Source organism: Setaria viridis, chromosome 9 (genome assembly GCF_005286985.2).
Source record: "Setaria viridis chromosome 9, Setaria_viridis_v4.0, whole genome shotgun sequence".
NCBI lineage: Eukaryota > Viridiplantae > Streptophyta > Magnoliopsida > Poales > Poaceae > Setaria > Setaria viridis.
Window position 1 is genome coordinate 33,648,967 of NC_048271.2, and position 17,384 is coordinate 33,666,350.

The following is a 17,384-nucleotide window of genomic DNA, read 5'->3' on the forward strand; positions in this document are numbered from 1 at the left end:
AAACAGAATCTAATCCCTGACACAGATTTTCTGCAAATCTTGGTCTTGAAATTACGATTTCTCAAGGAGAGGCTTGTGGAATCAACCATTAGTCCACTGCCTAGTCAGTCGTGGTTGACGGTGAGCAGTTCCGGCCGGCCGGCCGGCCGGCAGGGGTGCTAGAGACAAGCACATGAGTAGTTGATGTGGTACTTCACATACTTTTCTTTAAAATCATGAGTGCCGGAGTCAAGACGGCTTGTGGAAATTTGTTGATACATTTTGTTGGTCACTGAAATTGACATCCGATTATTACATATATGTCTTCTCCCAGCCTAGAAATGGAAATCGGTCAGGACAACAATGTTAGGCAGCCGAGACTGACGATGTCTAAAATGACCTATATTTAGGTGCACAAGGCTCTAGCATTTTAGGCAACATTTAGTTATTTTAATTGGTTACGAAAGCTATATTATAGGATGATTGATACTCACCTATGACTTGTTGGCATTTATCTGATTCTGAAGTAGTAGTGCCGCATGCTGATGTATGATATAGTGACTTTCCTGATTTTTCCATTAACTAGTACCTGACACTTTTGAGGAATTGAGGTAATAAACTAGTTGATGCATAAATGGTCAGTACCTAAAGGATGTGTTTTTTAGGTTTTTTTTTTGTTGGTGAGTGGGCTATATTTTATTCCTTCTGGCCGGACCTGCTATGCCAAGTGAGGAAGCCAGTAAGCCTGCGTGATCGATAGTTTCAAACATTCTAAGGCCTTGACTACTGAAAGCAATGGGTGATTAGATAGTTTCAAACATTCAAAGGCCTTGACTACTGAAAGCAACGGGTAATTAACCAGCAGATCCCCTTTCCGCTTTGTTCTTTCCTCTTTTACGTCATAAAGAGGATTTAGGGGAGAAGAACCAGCTTCAGCATATCCCCTTTCCATTCCCCTTTGCCCTTTAATTTTTTTTTCAATCTCCTTTCTTCCCCTCCCTCTCCCCTTTTTCAAAGGGTCCTTTCCTTCTCACTTTCTTCCCTTTTCTCTCCAACTGTGCGATCTAGTGTTCTTGGCCGTTAGATGTTCAGCCTTGTGCCGGCGCTCGCCCGTCCCAGCTCGTCGCTCCCCAAAAATTTGAAATTGTGAAAGGGGATTCCCCTGTAGAGTGATAAAAGGGAAAGGGGAAGATCAATCTGCTGGAGATGCTTTTAGTATATAAGACTTAGCACTAGCTAGTACACGTGAGGTAAGCTGGTGTAGCCAGGATGGCCATCATCGCCGGAGTCCTGCTCCTTGTTCTCACCATCCTCCTCACGCCGTTCCCAGCTGCTGCCGACGTGTTCTGCGATAACCTTAAGCGAGTCGCGGCCACCCTCCCGAAGAACACGTCCTCGTCCCCCGTACACTTTGCCACCACCTCCTTTGGCCAAGCCCCCGACATCGTCTACGCTCTCGCGCTCTGCCGCGGCGACGTCCTCGACGACACGACATGCGGCGATTGCGTCGCCAACACGTTTGACAAAATCGGGACGCCGCCGGGCCAGGAGTGCTACAAGTTCGCCTCCAACTACGGCGACGCCTGCACTCTAGCCTACTCTGTCGACAACGTTCTCGTCCCCTACAACAGCACAGGGGAAAACGGAGACACTATGCATTTGGAGAGGTGGAACGAGAAGAACGTGACCGGCGACGTCCGCCTCATCGCCGGCCTCATCCACGAGCTTCTGCTGGAGACGGTGGAGAAGGCGGCCAGCACGGCGCCGAGGCGGTTCGCCACGGGCATCGCGGACAGCGGCACGACGTTTCCGCCGGTGTACTCCCTGGCACAGTGCACGCCGGACCTGTCCGCCGGCGACTGCCTGGTGTGCCTCCGGCGCCTCCTCGGCATGGTCAACTCGACCATGGCCTTGCGGATGGGAGGGCAGATCCATGTCATACGGTGTTCATTCAGGTATGAGATGTCTCCGTTCTATAACAGCCAACCCATGCTGCGTCTTGGGCGGTCATCGCCACCGGCGCCAGCTCCGACCCCGACTACGGTGGCCAAGCACAGGAGTAAGTTTCCATGGTTGTTACATGACATCAAACATATTGTTTACCAATCAAAGCTTAATGGGCATGTTGCCATATTGTGATCAGGGCATATGAGCAATCTCTGGGCGATTCCCATAGTTGTAGTTCCTCTAGCGGCGGCAGCATTTCTCTGCTTCATCTTCTACTCCCCTTTGTTCAGAAGGTACAGGAAAGGTATGTGAATTAGTTACTGCCACGGAGTTCAATCAAGTTGTTTAAATTAGTTTCAATTAATAGCACATGTTCATTTAGAAGATATGACTAAACATGCATGACAAAAGCGATGAGGTTACGACTAGGATCAAGGCGTACTCAGGACTTGCAGGGAGATGAAGAACCAGTTTGGGATGGAAAGAACTCAGAGTTCTCGGTCTTCGACTTTGAACAGGTGCTGGAGGCCACAAATCATTTTTCAGAAGAAAACAAACTTGGACAAGGTGGATTTGGCGCTGTCTACAAGGTAAACTAATTATGAAAAAACAGATATGTATCAGTATATTTTCTTTTATTGGGGATTATTTATCAGTCGAAGTCCTACCTCTAAACCACAACAATTGATTAGAGTCATCACTATACTGTCGGCATATCGAGCCTACTACACTGGGAAATATTGAGCAGCCAAAGAAATAGAGGGTAGACTGGGGAAGATCCTAACTTTCGAACATTTTGTTTTCTATCTCAGGGCCAGTTTGCTGATGGATTGGAGATAGCAGTCAAGAGACTCGCTTCACATTCAGGGCAAGGTTTCACAGAGTTCAAAAATGAAGTCCAGCTCATAGCCAAACTCCAACACAGGAATTTGGTTAGGCTCTTGGGATGTTGCTCCCAAGAAAAGGAGAAAATATTGGTCTATGAATACTTGCCAAACAAAAGCTTGGATTTCTTCATCTTCGGTATGTGTTGCATTATTTAATTTAGTACATATATTGTTTATCAATGCTCGAATGACAAAAAGTTACTCAAGATTTAGGTACTATCAGCCCACAAATATAGTAGATTATTTTCCAAGTACGTGTTCTCTAGTAATCTGTAATTTATGTGCAGATGAAAATAGAAGAGCTTTACTGGATTGGTCCAAACTTGTAGCAATAATTGAGGGAATATCACATGGACTTCTTTACCTACATAAGCACTCCCGGTTGCGTGTCATACATCGGGATCTTAAACCCAGCAACATTCTCTTGGACTGTGAAATGAATCCAAAAATATCAGATTTCGGCCTAGCAAAAATATTCAGCTCAAATAACATTGATGGAAACACTACAAGAAGAGTGGTTGGCACATAGTAAGTTTTGTAGAAATAAATCCATTTATCAACATTTATATTGCAAGTCAATCACTTACAGTAATTTTGACATGTTTTGCATACCATTTTAGTGGCTATATGGCTCCTGAGTATGCTTCGGAGGGCATTTTCTCTATCAAGTCCGATGTATTCAGCTTTGGTGTTCTTGTTCTTGAGATCCTTAGTGGAAAACGGAATTCTGGTAGTAATCAGTGTGGTGATTTTATCAATCTCATTGGATATGTGAGTTTATAGACACAAATATATCAATTGTTTTGTTTATTTTGCAACCATGACCTATAGTGTGTAATGAAATTGCATTCAGGCATGGCAATTGTGGGAAGAGGAAAAGTGGATTGATCTTGTTGATGCATCTTTGACTCCCAACGGTCACTCGGCAGAAATCATGCGGTGCATTAACATTGCATTGTTGTGTGTTCAAGAGAATGCGGCTGATCGACCAACCATGGCAGATGTTGTTTCAATGCTAAGCAGTGAGACTGCTACCATCCTGAGTGAGCCTAAGCAGCCAGCATATTACAATGTAAGGGTAGGAAATGAAGAGGCATATACTGCTACTGAGTCATGCAGTATCAATGATGTGACCATATCTGTCACCACTCCTAGATAGTTTTTTTTTCCTTTTGGCATATGGTTTTTACCATCCCAGTGTATTGGTAAAGATACAATAACTACTGTATAATGCATTGCTTCTTATCCTTCTGGCAAGTGGTGTTTCAGTTATGCACTCTTGAGAGCATGGAAGAGGCTTCCTAGTTGGAGTGTACATTTGGTTGTTTTACCTAGCTTTAACTTTTTATTGCAAATTAATACCTAGCTTTAATTATGCATCTAGTAACCTGTTACTTTTACTGTAACATAAATGGAATACATTTTGCATGAAGGGCGTATGCGTATAGAAAATCAGAACCACACTGTGAAGTGATTTTCCTACGACAGTAAAGGTTTTGAATATGTTAAACTTTCTCTTAAACTTTCTCTGAAACATGGTGATTTTGATCTATAAAGATTGGATATAAGGCTAAATGAAAACGAAATAATCAACTATAGATGATGTACCTAATACGTTACAATTTGAGAGATGATGCACCTAAGCACCCATTTGTATGTTTGTGCTTTAATCGTGCATTTAACACTATTCTCACTAACTTACCTTTATGTTGATTCACTGTACCTACAAAGTGGTTCATCTTGTGAAATATTTTTAATACACATTTTTTTATGTAGACCTAATTGTGCATGTTATAGGATTTTCTTGTCTGGACTAACTTTACATGTCCTATCTCTTGGGCCTTGGTTGCAGCTCATAACTAAAAAACATAAAACTTAAAAGGCAGTGGAGAATTGAGACTCATAAGTGCCTGTTTGGCAGAGCTCCCGGAGGAGCTTCTAGGTTGAATCCAGGAGAACCTGTGCCAAACAGTTTTCCAGAGAGAATTAACTCTGTTGATTCTGTAAAGTGTCCACTTGTTCATGCAGACCAAGCACTTGTGTAACGCTTCGACTATGGTCTATTGAGCCCGTCGTTGGTTCCTCTGCTTCATCATCGCTCTCTTTTTTTATGGCACCATCAAATCATATGCTGGGGTTTCTCTCCATTTTGTCGACCTTCCTTCCTCCTTGACTTCCTTCCCTCAGAGGGCATTGGATGCTGATAAGTGGAACCTAGATGCACCGTGAAAGGTCTTGCCAACAGCTTCAAGGACAAGGGTGCTCCTCGTGTTTGGTGAGAGATTTGGTCAGCCTGGTTCCACCACTCTTAGTCCCCCTGCTGGTTGGCGGTCACTTCACCCTTCATGGATTCATCCCCTCTATAAGAAATATAGCCCCATTAGACCACTAATTGTGATTTTCGTGACTGAACAACTACATAGTTATCATGACTAACAGTTTGCCAAGTATTTATAGACTTTATAATTCCCCAGGATAGAATCCATGATAAAATGAAGGACTTAGAATTATTCTATGATGTCCAAGTTCTAGTAGAAATATAGCGAGAAATGAAGAAAAACAAGCACCAGACAAAGACATTGGAATATCCGATGGGGCATCAGGTCACTGGATGGTGCATCGGAGTATTCATCAGAATTTCACTCAGAGAGGAAAAGTTTCTAGAGATGGAAGTGCTATTCAACGGATTATCCAATAGGGTATGTCGGAAGAAGTATCGAATGGATCAGTACACTACAAAAATGTGCTAAGTCCAAGTCACTGGATAATCCAGCTCGGGATTTGTATGTGTCAAAGAAATGAACCTAGCTATCGGATTTATAAGCCCAGCAATCCACTAGGGGTTACCCAAGTGGTTGATTTGTAGGTGAGGGCAATTGGCAAACCAAGAACTTGAAGGTGATCACGAGAACACAAAAGACACGAGAGTTTTAGACAGGTTCAGGCCTCCGGAGAGTAATACCCTACGTCCTGTATTCTGGTAGTTTGTATTGTTGGTATGAGATTGGATGGGATCAGTTGCTAGGATTGGATTGCCCTCAGGAGGCTCCCTTGGCCGCCTTATATAGGCTGACGACCTAGGGTTACAAGTTGGGTTGAATCTAAACTACTCGATTGCTACATGAAAGGTAATCTGAGTCGGACTACAATACGCGTTGCGCAATATCCAAGTAGATTTGAACTGTCTAGTTGCCTTGTCTTGTACTCCAAGTAACTTCATATCCTCAGCCCGCACGCCCTGGTCGGGCGGGCTCACTATCAAGTCCGACCAGTATCCTGATCAGTAGGGACTCATGGGGTACCCATATCTCTCAAGCCCCTGAGTGATGTGTAGGCGAACAGGAACTTGAGGTCATCACAGCGAAGCTTGAAATGAAGTCGGCTGAAGCTGCGATGGCGTCATGGTGACGGAGAGGCTACGCAGTGCTCAAAAAAGAAGAAATTTCAAGCAACGTAGAGCCAACACACAGAGCGAAGTCGAGCACCGAGTTGATGGATGCGGGCATCCAGTAGGTCGGGGCGAAGGATATGGAGGGCATCGCAAGACGCACTCCATACGAGTAGCTCCCGAGCATTGAAGCAATTAGGATAATCGGTCCAATGGTCAAAGAAGAAAAAGTTGATCCCTGAAGCAGATCCTAGTGCCCGAGCACAAGTATATGCGCAGCCATGGGGACCCGCTGACCAAAAATACACGCCTAACTCTTTGAAGATAAGGATGGACAATGGGGACACGACAAAGATGCATGTCCACAAATACTGCACCACCTGAGCAACTGTAAGATTCCTATCGGCCTTTATTGAAGTAAGACCAAGCATCTCGTGAAAACAGTGCAACCTTGAATTGGGAGAATTTTGTCGTGAGCCCTCACAGACCCATTGTAGCACCTTAGTTGTGAACCAGCGACCATGCTATATATAGACTAGCATTCAGCATGAAGAGGCATGGCCCGAATAATAGCACTCGTAGGCTGGAAACTTATAGTCTTTGATAGGAATAGCACCCGCCTGGTCGCCCGATGCCAAAAGAATTCTCGTGAGGAAAACTAGGATGCTCCTTCCCTTCGCAGTCTCTTCGTTGAAGTTAAGAGGTAATGATGTTAGAAAAATCCTCGTGACAAGCTGTATCACGAACCCTGCGAGCTTCTCGGAGATACCGTTAGCAAGGAGGTGTTCCGTGTAACTTTTTTGTATTATAACTTCTTAGCCGGTATCCTGGGATATTAGCTATTTCAGACTTGCCACAGGCATTTGTAACATGCACTGCTAGTAATCATTCCAAGGAATATGGTTGTAGTTGAGTATATATATATGTGTGTCCCTACATCCAAATGTGGGGGCTGATAGGGCCGCGGAAGCACACCAACTCGAAATAGGGCGTCCAGCCCCCGAGTGTGGGGACTGGTGGAGCCATGTAGCATGCCAACTTGAAATAGGGTGTCCAGCCCCCGAGTACGAGAACTAGCGGAGCCATAGAGGCACGCCGACTTGAAATAGGTGCCCAGCCCCCGAGGATGAAGACTGGCGGAGCCGGAGAGGCGCGCCGACCTAAAATAGGCGCCCAGCCCCCGAGGACAAGGGCTGACAAAGCCGTGGAGGCGTACCGACCTAAAATAAGTGCCCAGCCCTCGAGGACAAGGACAGGCGGAGCCACGAAGGTGCACCAACCTAAAATAGGTGCCTAGCCCTTGAGGACGAGGACTGGCAAAGCCGCGGAGGCGCATCAACCTAAAATAGGCGCCCAGCCCCCGAGGACAAGAACATACGAAGCCACGGAGGCGCACTGACCTGAAATAGGTGCCCAGCCCCTGAGGACAAGGACTGGCGGAGCTGCGGAGGTGCGCCAACCTGAAATAGGCATCAGCCCCCGAGGACAAGGACTAGCAGAGCCACGGAGGCGCACCGACCTAAAATAGGTGCCTAGCCCCCGAGAACAAGGACTGGTGGAGCCGCGGAAGCATGCCGACCTGAAATAAACGCTCAGCTCCCGAGGATGAGGACTAGCGGAGCCATGGAGGCATGCCATTGAAAGCGTAATGGATAACCCGTAGATTTCGTCCCACGCATGCCGTGTTAAAAAGATCCTCATAGATTCCGCCCAGCGCACTGTGCCACAATAACGAGAGGCCCGCTAATTCCGTCCGAATGTTACGCTATCACGCCCCTCAAAAGTGCGAGGGGTCACACTGCCATTTCGTTTCCATCTGTAACACTCGCAGTGCTACCGCCATAGTCCACTGAGCTTCTCGCCACTGTACTTGCGAACCCTAAGCCATGTCGCCACAAGTCCCATTCTACTCGCGCGCATTCCACCGCCGTCGCTCGAGCCACCACGCCTCCGCATGCGCATCAAAACCCTAGCCACCATTAGATCTAAATCTCAAGGTTTAGAGCTTGAAGAAATGGTGCAAGCAAACATCCCCAAGCCAATGACGGTGTGGGTGAAATCCGTGATGACCCAGGAACGCATCCAGGCCCTCGTCGACGGGGCCTCTTCAGGCCACAGGCACTACTAGATTGGAAGCCCACCGCCGGCCAAGATTTTTTGATGGAGGACAAGATGGAGATGGTGGTCTTCACACCATTCTTTGAGCCATGATTCGGGATCCCATGCGGAGACTTCCTCCGGGGTCTTCTGTACTACTACCGGATTGAATTGGTACATCTAAATCCCAACTCCATTCTTGGTATTACCATATTTATCCATCTGTGCGAGGTGTATCTGGGCATCCTCCCGCAGTTTGATCTGTGGAGGTACTTGTACCAATTGAAGATTGTATCCACCAAAGGGAAGCTGAGAGTGATTGGTGGGTGTGTTTTTTCTCTTTGGGCGAAAAAGGTGCAGGAGTATTTTGATCTGCAGCTGAAGGACTCCAACAAGGGTTGGCACACGGAGTGGTTCACCATTGCCAATCAATAGCCCGAGCTACCGCCACGCACAGGGTACGGGCCAACTGTTATGCCTGAATGGTCAAATCAGCCGACCTCAAAGGAGCAAGTCCAAGTGAATGAACTGCTGGCAAAGATTGCTGACCTAAAATCACGGGGACTAACGGTCGGAGCCATAGCATTAACTTCAGCATGAGGCTGACGCAGCCAATCAAGCACCAAGTACACCTGGCATATGAATACTCAAGGCCGAAGGACCGACCACGGAGGTCCAGCGCAAGGTGCCCAAGGAGGAGATCATCAACCGGATGTCCGAGTTCTTCGTGGGTGTCATTAGGAACAAGAACTGCCCCAAGGCGTATTCGTTGAAAAGGCCGCCATCCAACCCGATAAGATTTTCAATGGCGTTGACATGACATACTACATGTCTTTATGTGATGTTTCTGAATGTATCTGTGCATTGACCAGGATGATGTATTTATATACTTTTCCCCAGCACCAATGCCTGGGGGGGTCGAGCAGCAGGGACCCAAGATTCGCCCGACCGACGTGCCCAACATGCCACCTGCCAACCTTCAGTGGGAGTCTGACTCCTCCATTGGGTCGGACGAGGGTGTGACAGAAGGGGTTGGCCAGGCCCAAGGCGCTGAGCCGATTGGACATCTGACACGGCAAGCCGTGCGCAAGCAACCCGCCTCCAAATCGTAGAAGCTGAGCTTCACGAAGACGAAGATGGCCGGTAAGAAGGGGAAGGGGAAGGAGAAGGCCACCCCGAGCATGACCTCCACAGTTAGGTCAGCTAGTGAGGCATACGAGGAGTCCGACATGCCAAGCCCTCCTGCGAAGAAGAAGTCGGAGCTCCAGGAAACCACCGTGGCTGATGCGGCTTGTGTCAAGGAAGTGCTGAAAGCGAAGATCCACTGTAGGTCCAGCGAAGATACGTCGGCACTGCCACCACCGTTGTGCCCCAAGTACCGGGTGAAGAAGAAGGGCACCCTGTAAGTGCGAACTGCTTATGCCGTCTGTGTTGTAGTTACTGTTGCTGACTAATTTGTTTGAATTGCTTGTTGTATTGACGATGCAGAACCACCGTGCTGGTCGATGACAGTGGTGCGCAGCTGACCAGCTGCTCGGCCCAGACCGAGGCAACAAGCAGTTACACCGTGGAGAAGTTGACGCCCCCGGAGGCCGGAGCTGATAGAGATAGTTGCGCCGACTCCAACACCACAATAGAATGAAGCCGGCTCCAGGGCTGCACACATTACTATGGTCGACCCCGAGGTCAAGAAGGTGGCTGATGAGGGGACTAGAGTCGAGCCTCAACAGGAGCAACTGCCCGGGGATGACCTGCCACCAAAGAGGCCCACCGAGGATGTTGACCTTGGTGTACTCCATGAAAGTGAGTCTGACACCAAGGACTTCTCTGACATGGACTTAGCTGAGGACGTAGCGTGGGATAAGGAAGACCTTCTGAGAGACCAAGTTGAGATGTGCCTTGGTCTATTTGTGATGAGTGATTGACTAGATGATTTGAGGCTTTACCGGTTGAATTCATATTTTATATGTGCATGATTATGCTAACGGCTAACCGGATGTGTTGTGTTGTATGCGTTGTGTTGTGGTGTTTGTGTAAACCATATGTTGTGTGTTGTATCTCTTGGCTTGTGATGTGCAGGTGTAGGATGCGACATGGTGGTCGACGACATGAGGTGAAGGTCAAGCGAAAGGTTCATGCCGATGTACTAGGGTTGTGAAGGGTGGACACGAGTAGGCTTGGACTGAGGGATCCGAGGAGTCTGGGCAGAGTCATGGGTGATTCATATGGTGCACGAAAGAGTAAGAGTACACGGATGGTGATGGAGATAGCGTCGGTCGAGTCAAGCGGGATGGAGGCGAGTCGAGTAGGCGGCCCGGGAGCAAAAGACTTGGAGGCGTCAAAGGCTTGGCAGAGGTCGGACACGCGTCGACATCGGTGAGTCACGTCGTGCGCATTGTGCAAGAGGGTTTTGACCGCTTTGGCCTCAAAACCAGGGATGAGTCATGCATGCAGGGTATGCAGGAGGGTTTGACCGGTTTGGCCTCAAAACCGGGGGACAAGTCCGGTGCGGCTGGACGACGTCGAGTCGAAGGATGCGTGGCACCATCGCGAAGCTTGCGTCGAGGCAAAGCGAAGTCGTGAAGGCACCGGGTCCGTCAGATACATGAGGAAAAAGTTGGATGATTTTACCCTTGGGGGTATTTGAGTTGTGTGCTTCATGTAAGGACATTCTAGTTATTTTCCGGATGCCTATATATTTGTAGGAGGGTTGTTAGGGTAGCCATCTGTTTGGTTATTTTCGGTGGGGTTTACTCATTTGTTTGTGAGAGCCTTTGGTAGAGGGAGAGAGGGAGAGAGGAAGGATCTTTGATTTGATCTTTTTGCCATCCTAATTTTGATTGTGCTTAGGAGTGGCTTGTAACCGAACATGGTGAAGTAATGCAAAGATCAATTTCGTTCCATCTTGTTCCATCCTCTTTGAATATGAAATTTATCTTTTTTGGTATTTTTGGAGGTATTTTTGGGATTTTTCGTCTTTGCGATTGGCAGCGATTTGGGGTATTTTTCTCAGAGAAAATCAGTGCTAGGATATGTATAAGAACATCTAGGATGATCCTCTAGCAAATCCATGCACGAACACCTTGAATTTTGAGATTTTCCGAAAATCCCCTTTCTTATGCCCATCCCAAATCCTTTGAATCTGGTGATCAATTCTTGAGCTTTTCAACTTGAGCCTTTGGGAATACCTTTGGTATGTTGTTGTGAGTCTATGGTTTAAATTTCGTGATTTTGGAGGTCATTTGATTGAGTTTTTAATTTTTCCACCTTCCTCGCGAAGGTTGTTTTTGGAGTTCCAGAATATTCTGGAAATTTCCAAAGTTGCGGAATTTTCCAAAGGTTTTTTCAAAAATTTCTGAAAGTCCGGAATTTCCCGACGGATTTTCCAGAATTTTCCGAAACTTAGTGTTGGTTTTCAAATTTGTTCTTCCAATACTTGTTTGGGCTCCTTCTTGCTTCCGCTAGTCTCAAACTGAGTTTCTAGCAGCATTCCTTGGTCCATTAGCTCGTGCATAGCTAAGTGGACTTGATTTTGCTAGAAGAGAGGTTTGTGGATTGTTTGGGATTTTAGTCGAGGTTCTTTGAGAAAATTTGAATCAGCTCCCATTCACCCCCCCTCTAGTCGCCTTTCCGGTCCTTCACCTTCTCAAGCTTCGGAAAGCATCCCAGGACGTTGGCGAGCTGGTGTCTGTAAGTATGCCGCCCGACTTGTATTTGAAATCCGGTTTCTTTACAGTATTCTGAATGTTTGAGATGAAAATAGGGTCTGGCCGTGCGTGCGCGGAAGAGGGTGAAAGGGACCCAGAGAGCCGAGCATTGTCTCCTGAAGGCAGAGCGCCTTGAGGCCGAGCTCAAGAAGGCAAAGGAGGACGCCACCAACTAGCTCCTGTAGAGGGACCTAGAAAAGGATGTTTTGGCTTCACACATGAGAGGTATGTTGTGCCGACCTATTTTAATCAATTTTGTCCTTGTAGCCTTGATGTTGATGTGGACTTGATTGGGTAAGCAGAAGCCGCGATAAGGGAGCAAAGACTCCAGCAGCACCTCAAGGAGTGCGAGGACTCCAATGCGCGCCTCCAGCAAGAGCATGATATGGCGGTCAACCATGAGTATGTAGTAAAGCAGAAGCTGACCTATGAGGCCAATGCGCGCAAGAAGACCAAGTGCTGCTTAGAAGCTGCTGTAAGTAGTCTTCAGAATGACCAACGTGTAATTGCAAGGCTAGAAGTGGAGCCGGAGGATCTGCGGAAGGCGGCCAGCTATGTGATGGACATGGTCCAACCGGACGCTGACCCAACCACACCAACGCAACTGTTGGATTGTCTCAAGGTAGCACCAGGTGGGCTCAAAGCACTGCTGAAGGACACTGCGGTGGAATGCATCAAGAACGCCTTCGCTGTGTTGGCGTCACACTTCCCGCGGTTCTCCTTGGAGCGCGTTGCAACAGGAGTCGCCACCGACTTCAACGTGAACTTGATTCCAGAGCTAGCTGATCAGTACCAGGATGTGGCGGAGAGTGTTGTAAATGACTTGGACCTATAGGAAGAAATTTTAAGGTGTATCAAACTGTGTGATGAAATATGCGATGCAATGATCTTAATCATATGCGGTGAAAAGAAGAGTCTCCATCCCTCCCTTGGTGTATATGACAGGACAACGTGTAGCTGAGGCTTCCAGTCGCTAAGCGCCTAGCCTTGCCTGACCAATGTCCTGCTGAGACCGGATCTCGAGCTTGCAGGAGGGGTGAATGCAAGGTTGTCTAGGTTTCGCGAGCTGGGACCCAACCACATGAGTTAGTTGTATTGCCTCGAGAGAGGGAGGAGAAAGATGCGGGAGTCGAAGGTCGGTGCCTGGGGGTAGCCCCCGAGCTTGAGAGCGAGCAGTCTATCTAACAGGTTGGACAGGCCCAGGAACAGCTCGGGCAAAAAGGAATAGTAAGGCAGTAGGTACACAAAGAACCACAGAGGTTTTATTTATTCAATGCAAGGGGAAACATGGTACATAGCTTTTGAATCTAGGGGTAGAAACGCCGTAGATGCTCGATATTCCAACGATTGGGGACGCCTGAGCCGTCCGCCCATTGGAGTTGGTAGGTGCCTGGCTGGATGACTTCTTTGATGATGAAGGGGCCCTCCTAGGGGGCGGCCAGTTGCTGCATGTCCTTGGTAGACTGGACCCGCGAAGCACCAGGTCACAGACGTTGAAGGAGCGTTTCCTGACGTTCTAATCGTGGTAGCGCCGTATCTGCTGCTCATGGCGTGCATGCTAGATGAGGGCTGCCACGCGATGCTCTTCAAGGCTGTCAATGTCAACCCACTAGCTTTTTTCTACCTCGCCTTCCTCATAGTACTGGATGCGTGGGGCACCAAAGGCCACGTCGAATGGCAGGATGGCCTCGGAGCCGTACACCATAAAGAAAGGGGTATAGCCGGCAGCACGTCTCTTTTGGGTTCGCAGACCCCAAATAACTTGGGGTAGCTCATGCAACCACTTGGTGGCGTACTTGGACGCGTCGTTGAAGATGCGAGACTTGAGGGATTGGAGGACCATGCCATTCGCACGTTCGACCTGACCATTGTAGCATGGGTGCGCTACTCACGAGTAATATACATCGATAAGGTTGTCTTGGTAGAAGTCTCAGAACTCGGAGCCTATGAACTGCGCGCCAAGGTTAGTGATGATCCTATTTGGCACACCGAAGCGGTGTGTAATTTCCTCCATGAACTAAGTGGCTTTGGCCAACTCAATGTTAGTGACAGCCTTGACCTCAATCCACTTGGTGAATCTGTCAACTGCCATGAAGATATGGGTGTAGCCGCCCGAAGCGGTCTTGAACGGTCCGACCATATCCAGCCCCCAGCATGCAAAGGGCCAGAATGATGGGATGGTGTGCAGGGCCTAGGCCGGTACATGTTGCTGCTTTGAGAAGAATTAACACCCTTTGCACCTTTGGACGAGCTCCTTTGCATCAGCTACCGCTGTTGGCCAATAGAAACCGGAGCGGAATGCCTTGCTGACCAAGGTGCCCGAGGCAACTTGGTTCCCACACGTTTCGAAGTGGATCTCATGAAGGAGGTCGATGCCCTCATTGCGAGGGATGCATTTTATCAGGATGCCTGTGGATGCGGCCTTTTGTAGAGCTCCTTGCCGATGACGATGTAGTTTGCGCTGCGCTGAGCTAATTTTTCATGTTCGATCTTGTCTTCTAGCACCATTTGGTCGGTGATCAGGGCTATGAATGGAGTGCGCCAATCTTCTTCTGCCTCGATCATCATGATGTCGATAGGTTTTGGGTCCGTCGGAGCCTCAGTGTTGTTGTTGATCTGGTCTGGGTCTAGAATCTTGATGGAAGGCTTCAAGAGATCTTGTATGAAGACGCCGGCCAGAATCTGCGCACGTTTGGAGCCAAGCTTGGACAGGACATCGACGGCGATATTATGGTCCCTGGGGATATGGTGGAACTCAAGACCATTGAAGTGGGCCTCAAGTTTGCAGATTTCTATGCAGTAAGCGTCCATGGACTCCTTGGTGCAGTCCTAGTTCTTGTTAACTTGCTCGATGACGACCTTGGAATCGCCAAATGCAAGGATGCTCTTGATCCCTAAGGAAACAGCGATGCGGAGGCCGTGGATGAGAGCTTCGTACTCAATGCCATTGTTGGTGGCCTTGTAGTGGATCTGGAGCATGTACTTGAGCTTCTTACCTTTGGGGGGATATGAATAGGACCCCCGCGTCAGCTCCTTCAAGATTGAGGGTGCCATCAAACTACATAGTCTAGTGTTCAGGTCTCTCCAGAGAGGGAGGCTTCTGGATCTCCATCCACTCGGCCATGAAGTCAGCTAGGATCTGTGACTTGATCGCATGACATGGGTAGAAATCGAGTTCGAACTTGCCGAGCTCCACAGACCACTTGACAACGTGGCCTTTGACATCCCTGTTGTGGAGGATTTTGCCGATGGGGTATGAGGATACCACCCGGATCTTGTGCAACAGGAAGTAGTGGTGGATCTTTCTTGATGAGATCAGAACTGCATAGAGCAATTTCTGAACCTGTGTGTAGTGGATCTTGGAGTCGCTGACGACCTCACTAACGTAGTACACCGGTCGCTGCACCATGTGGGCATGGTCGGGCTATTCACGTTCGACAACTAGCACGGTGCTGACAACGTGTGTCATTGTAGAGATGTAGAGGTGAAGCATTTCTTGGTCAGTTGGGGCTGTCATCATGGGGAAAGTGGTGAGGAAAGCTTTGAGCTCTTCGAGTGCCTTGCTGGCCTCGTCATCCCACTCGAATTTGTCCGCCTTTTTGAGCAGCTTGAAGAAGGGTGAAATTTTTGCTCCGAGTTTGCTGATGAAGCGACTAAGGGCCGCCATCATGCCCATAAGCTTCATGATATCTTTCTTGTTGGATAGTTTCACCATGTTTCTGATTGCATCCACCTTGACAGGATTGGCCTCGATGCCACGCTGGCTGACCATGAAGCCTACAAACTTTCCATACGGGACACCGAAGACACACTTGCCCGGGTTGAGTTTCCAGCGATAGACCCGGAGGCTGTTGAAGGTCTCCGCGAGGTCGGCTATGAAGCTTTCCATATCCTTTTTCTTGACAACCACATCGTCGACGTAGGCCTCGATGTTCATCATCAACGGAGGCATCTGCAAATTGAGCAAATTTTCATGAGACTTGGATTTGGATTTAAAGTAATGTTTAGTTAATTAACTCATGTTTTCAAAAAAATAGAATCCACCTCCTGTTGACAAGCACATAGACTAACAAACAACAAGCACAAACGATTTTATTATTTTACCGGGACGGTTACAACACTTGGGGTGAGGCCAAAACATGCACTACACGACCGATAAAACAACACAACTGGGGTACAACTCTAGACTCGGGATGACTTCTTGACTAGGGGTACAACTCTAGGTGGGGCATTCTACTCGCGGGGCGATTCTTCATCCTGAACTGAGTGGTCTTCCGGCGGAATGAGGAGTGCCAGCACATCGTCCTCCACCGAGGGTGGGACGATGACTTCGGAGTCTCTCCTGGAAGTCTCTATAGGTGGTGGTGCTGGCGGAGCGTCAGGGCTCTTCCGTTTGCCGGACCCTTGGGCAACAGCAATCCCATCCAAGATCGAGGCCTCATCATCCTCAACGACCCGCATCTTCCTTCTCGCGCGGTTCACAAGATGGGCATCCTTCAATTCCCGAGAGTGCCGATCCTTGGCCCCCTTGAGGGCCTCAACGGCGACGGCCTCGTTACTTTGGGCGGCCGCTACTCGTGCCTCGGCTGCTGCCAACCTCACCTGGAGCCTCCTTACCATAACTTCTGCGTCCTCGGCTCTACGAATCTACTGCTTCAGTTGTGCGGTCTGTTCATTGTAGAGCTCATCCAAGGTGAGAAGGTAGGCAGCCATGTGGAGCACGGTGGGGTCGTCCTCACACTATTCACGTCCTTCCAAAGTCCTCACCCGGGCCAGCCAAACTGGGCGGTTCTTCTTGACAGGCGGGTAAAATCTCATCGGTGTGCGGCCGATTTGCCTCTCATAAATCTGGCACAGGTAGTGCAGAGCCTTCCAGGCTGCCACTTGGTAAGTGTCCTTCCGTCGAAAACCAGTGGTAGACACGTTCCATGGTTGAATGTCGGAGTAGCGGCTGCTTCTGCCGACGTAGATGGTCATCTCACACCGAAGAGTTCCACGGTCCTCATACTCCCTGCTGGTGTACTCCGGGCGCTCATAAATCCCGAGGCGGTCCATGCAGGCAAACAGCAACCTGGGAAAACCGGGCTCCTCCAGGCAGTGGCTGTTGATCCATCCTTCTTCGGCCATCTGGAAAGAATCGGGGTGTAAATGAGTTTTGCAATTAAGCAAGGGAAGGAAGAAATTTTGTAAATCATTTATTTTGGTCAAAAAGGCTTTTCCAGTCCTAATGGTCACGTCCTACAGCCAATGATGGCTCTGATGCCACCTGAAGCGTCCCCACATAAGTAGATACTAAATGTGATACAAATATCAGTCCCAGGAGGCTGATAACACATTTATTCAACCGATGGTTCAAAAACCGTACAACTCCCAAAGGAG

General features: G+C 48.4%; 2 protein-coding genes across 3 annotated transcripts; one reads left to right on the top strand and one right to left on the bottom strand.

Moving 5' to 3' along the window:
* Positions 1-775: 775 nt before the first annotated feature.
* Positions 776-4,070, top strand: LOC117839686 (cysteine-rich receptor-like protein kinase 10). 2 transcript variants are annotated; one of them, XM_034720078.2, is made up of 7 exons: positions 776-2,038; positions 2,123-2,230; positions 2,338-2,516; positions 2,739-2,949; positions 3,101-3,341; positions 3,434-3,584; positions 3,667-4,070. In XM_034720078.2, exons 1-7 carry the CDS (start codon positions 1,249-1,251, stop codon positions 3,970-3,972), a joined length of 1,986 nt encoding a protein of 661 aa, XP_034575969.1. In that variant the 5' UTR covers positions 776-1,248; the 3' UTR covers positions 3,973-4,070. The 2 variants fall into 2 exon arrangements, with proteins under 2 accessions (XP_034575969.1, XP_034575970.1); XM_034720079.2 differs by having other exon boundaries at positions 777-2,038; positions 2,356-2,516.
* A 10,335-nt stretch (positions 4,071-14,405) lies between these two features.
* On the bottom strand, positions 14,406-14,816 carry LOC117835562 (uncharacterized). The gene has a single exon (XM_034714918.1). It carries the CDS (start codon positions 14,814-14,816, stop codon positions 14,406-14,408), a length of 411 nt encoding a protein of 136 aa, XP_034570809.1.
* Positions 14,817-17,384: the final 2,568 nt, after the last annotated feature.

Excerpts from the sequence above, each read along its gene's own strand:
- LOC117839686 (XM_034720078.2), top strand. The coding sequence starts at position 1,249 with ATGGCCATCATCGCCGGAGTCCTGCTCCTTGTTCTCACCATCCTCCTC. Across the intron at positions 2,517-2,738 it reads GATTTGGCGCTGTCTACAAG|GGCCAGTTTGCTGATGGATT; the intron begins GTAAACTAATTA and ends TTTCTATCTCAG. Across the intron at positions 2,950-3,100 it reads CTTGGATTTCTTCATCTTCG|ATGAAAATAGAAGAGCTTTA; the intron begins GTATGTGTTGCA and ends ATTTATGTGCAG.
- LOC117835562 (XM_034714918.1), bottom strand. The coding sequence starts at position 14,816 with ATGGACGCTTACTGCATAGAAATCTGCAAACTTGAGGCCCACTTCAAT.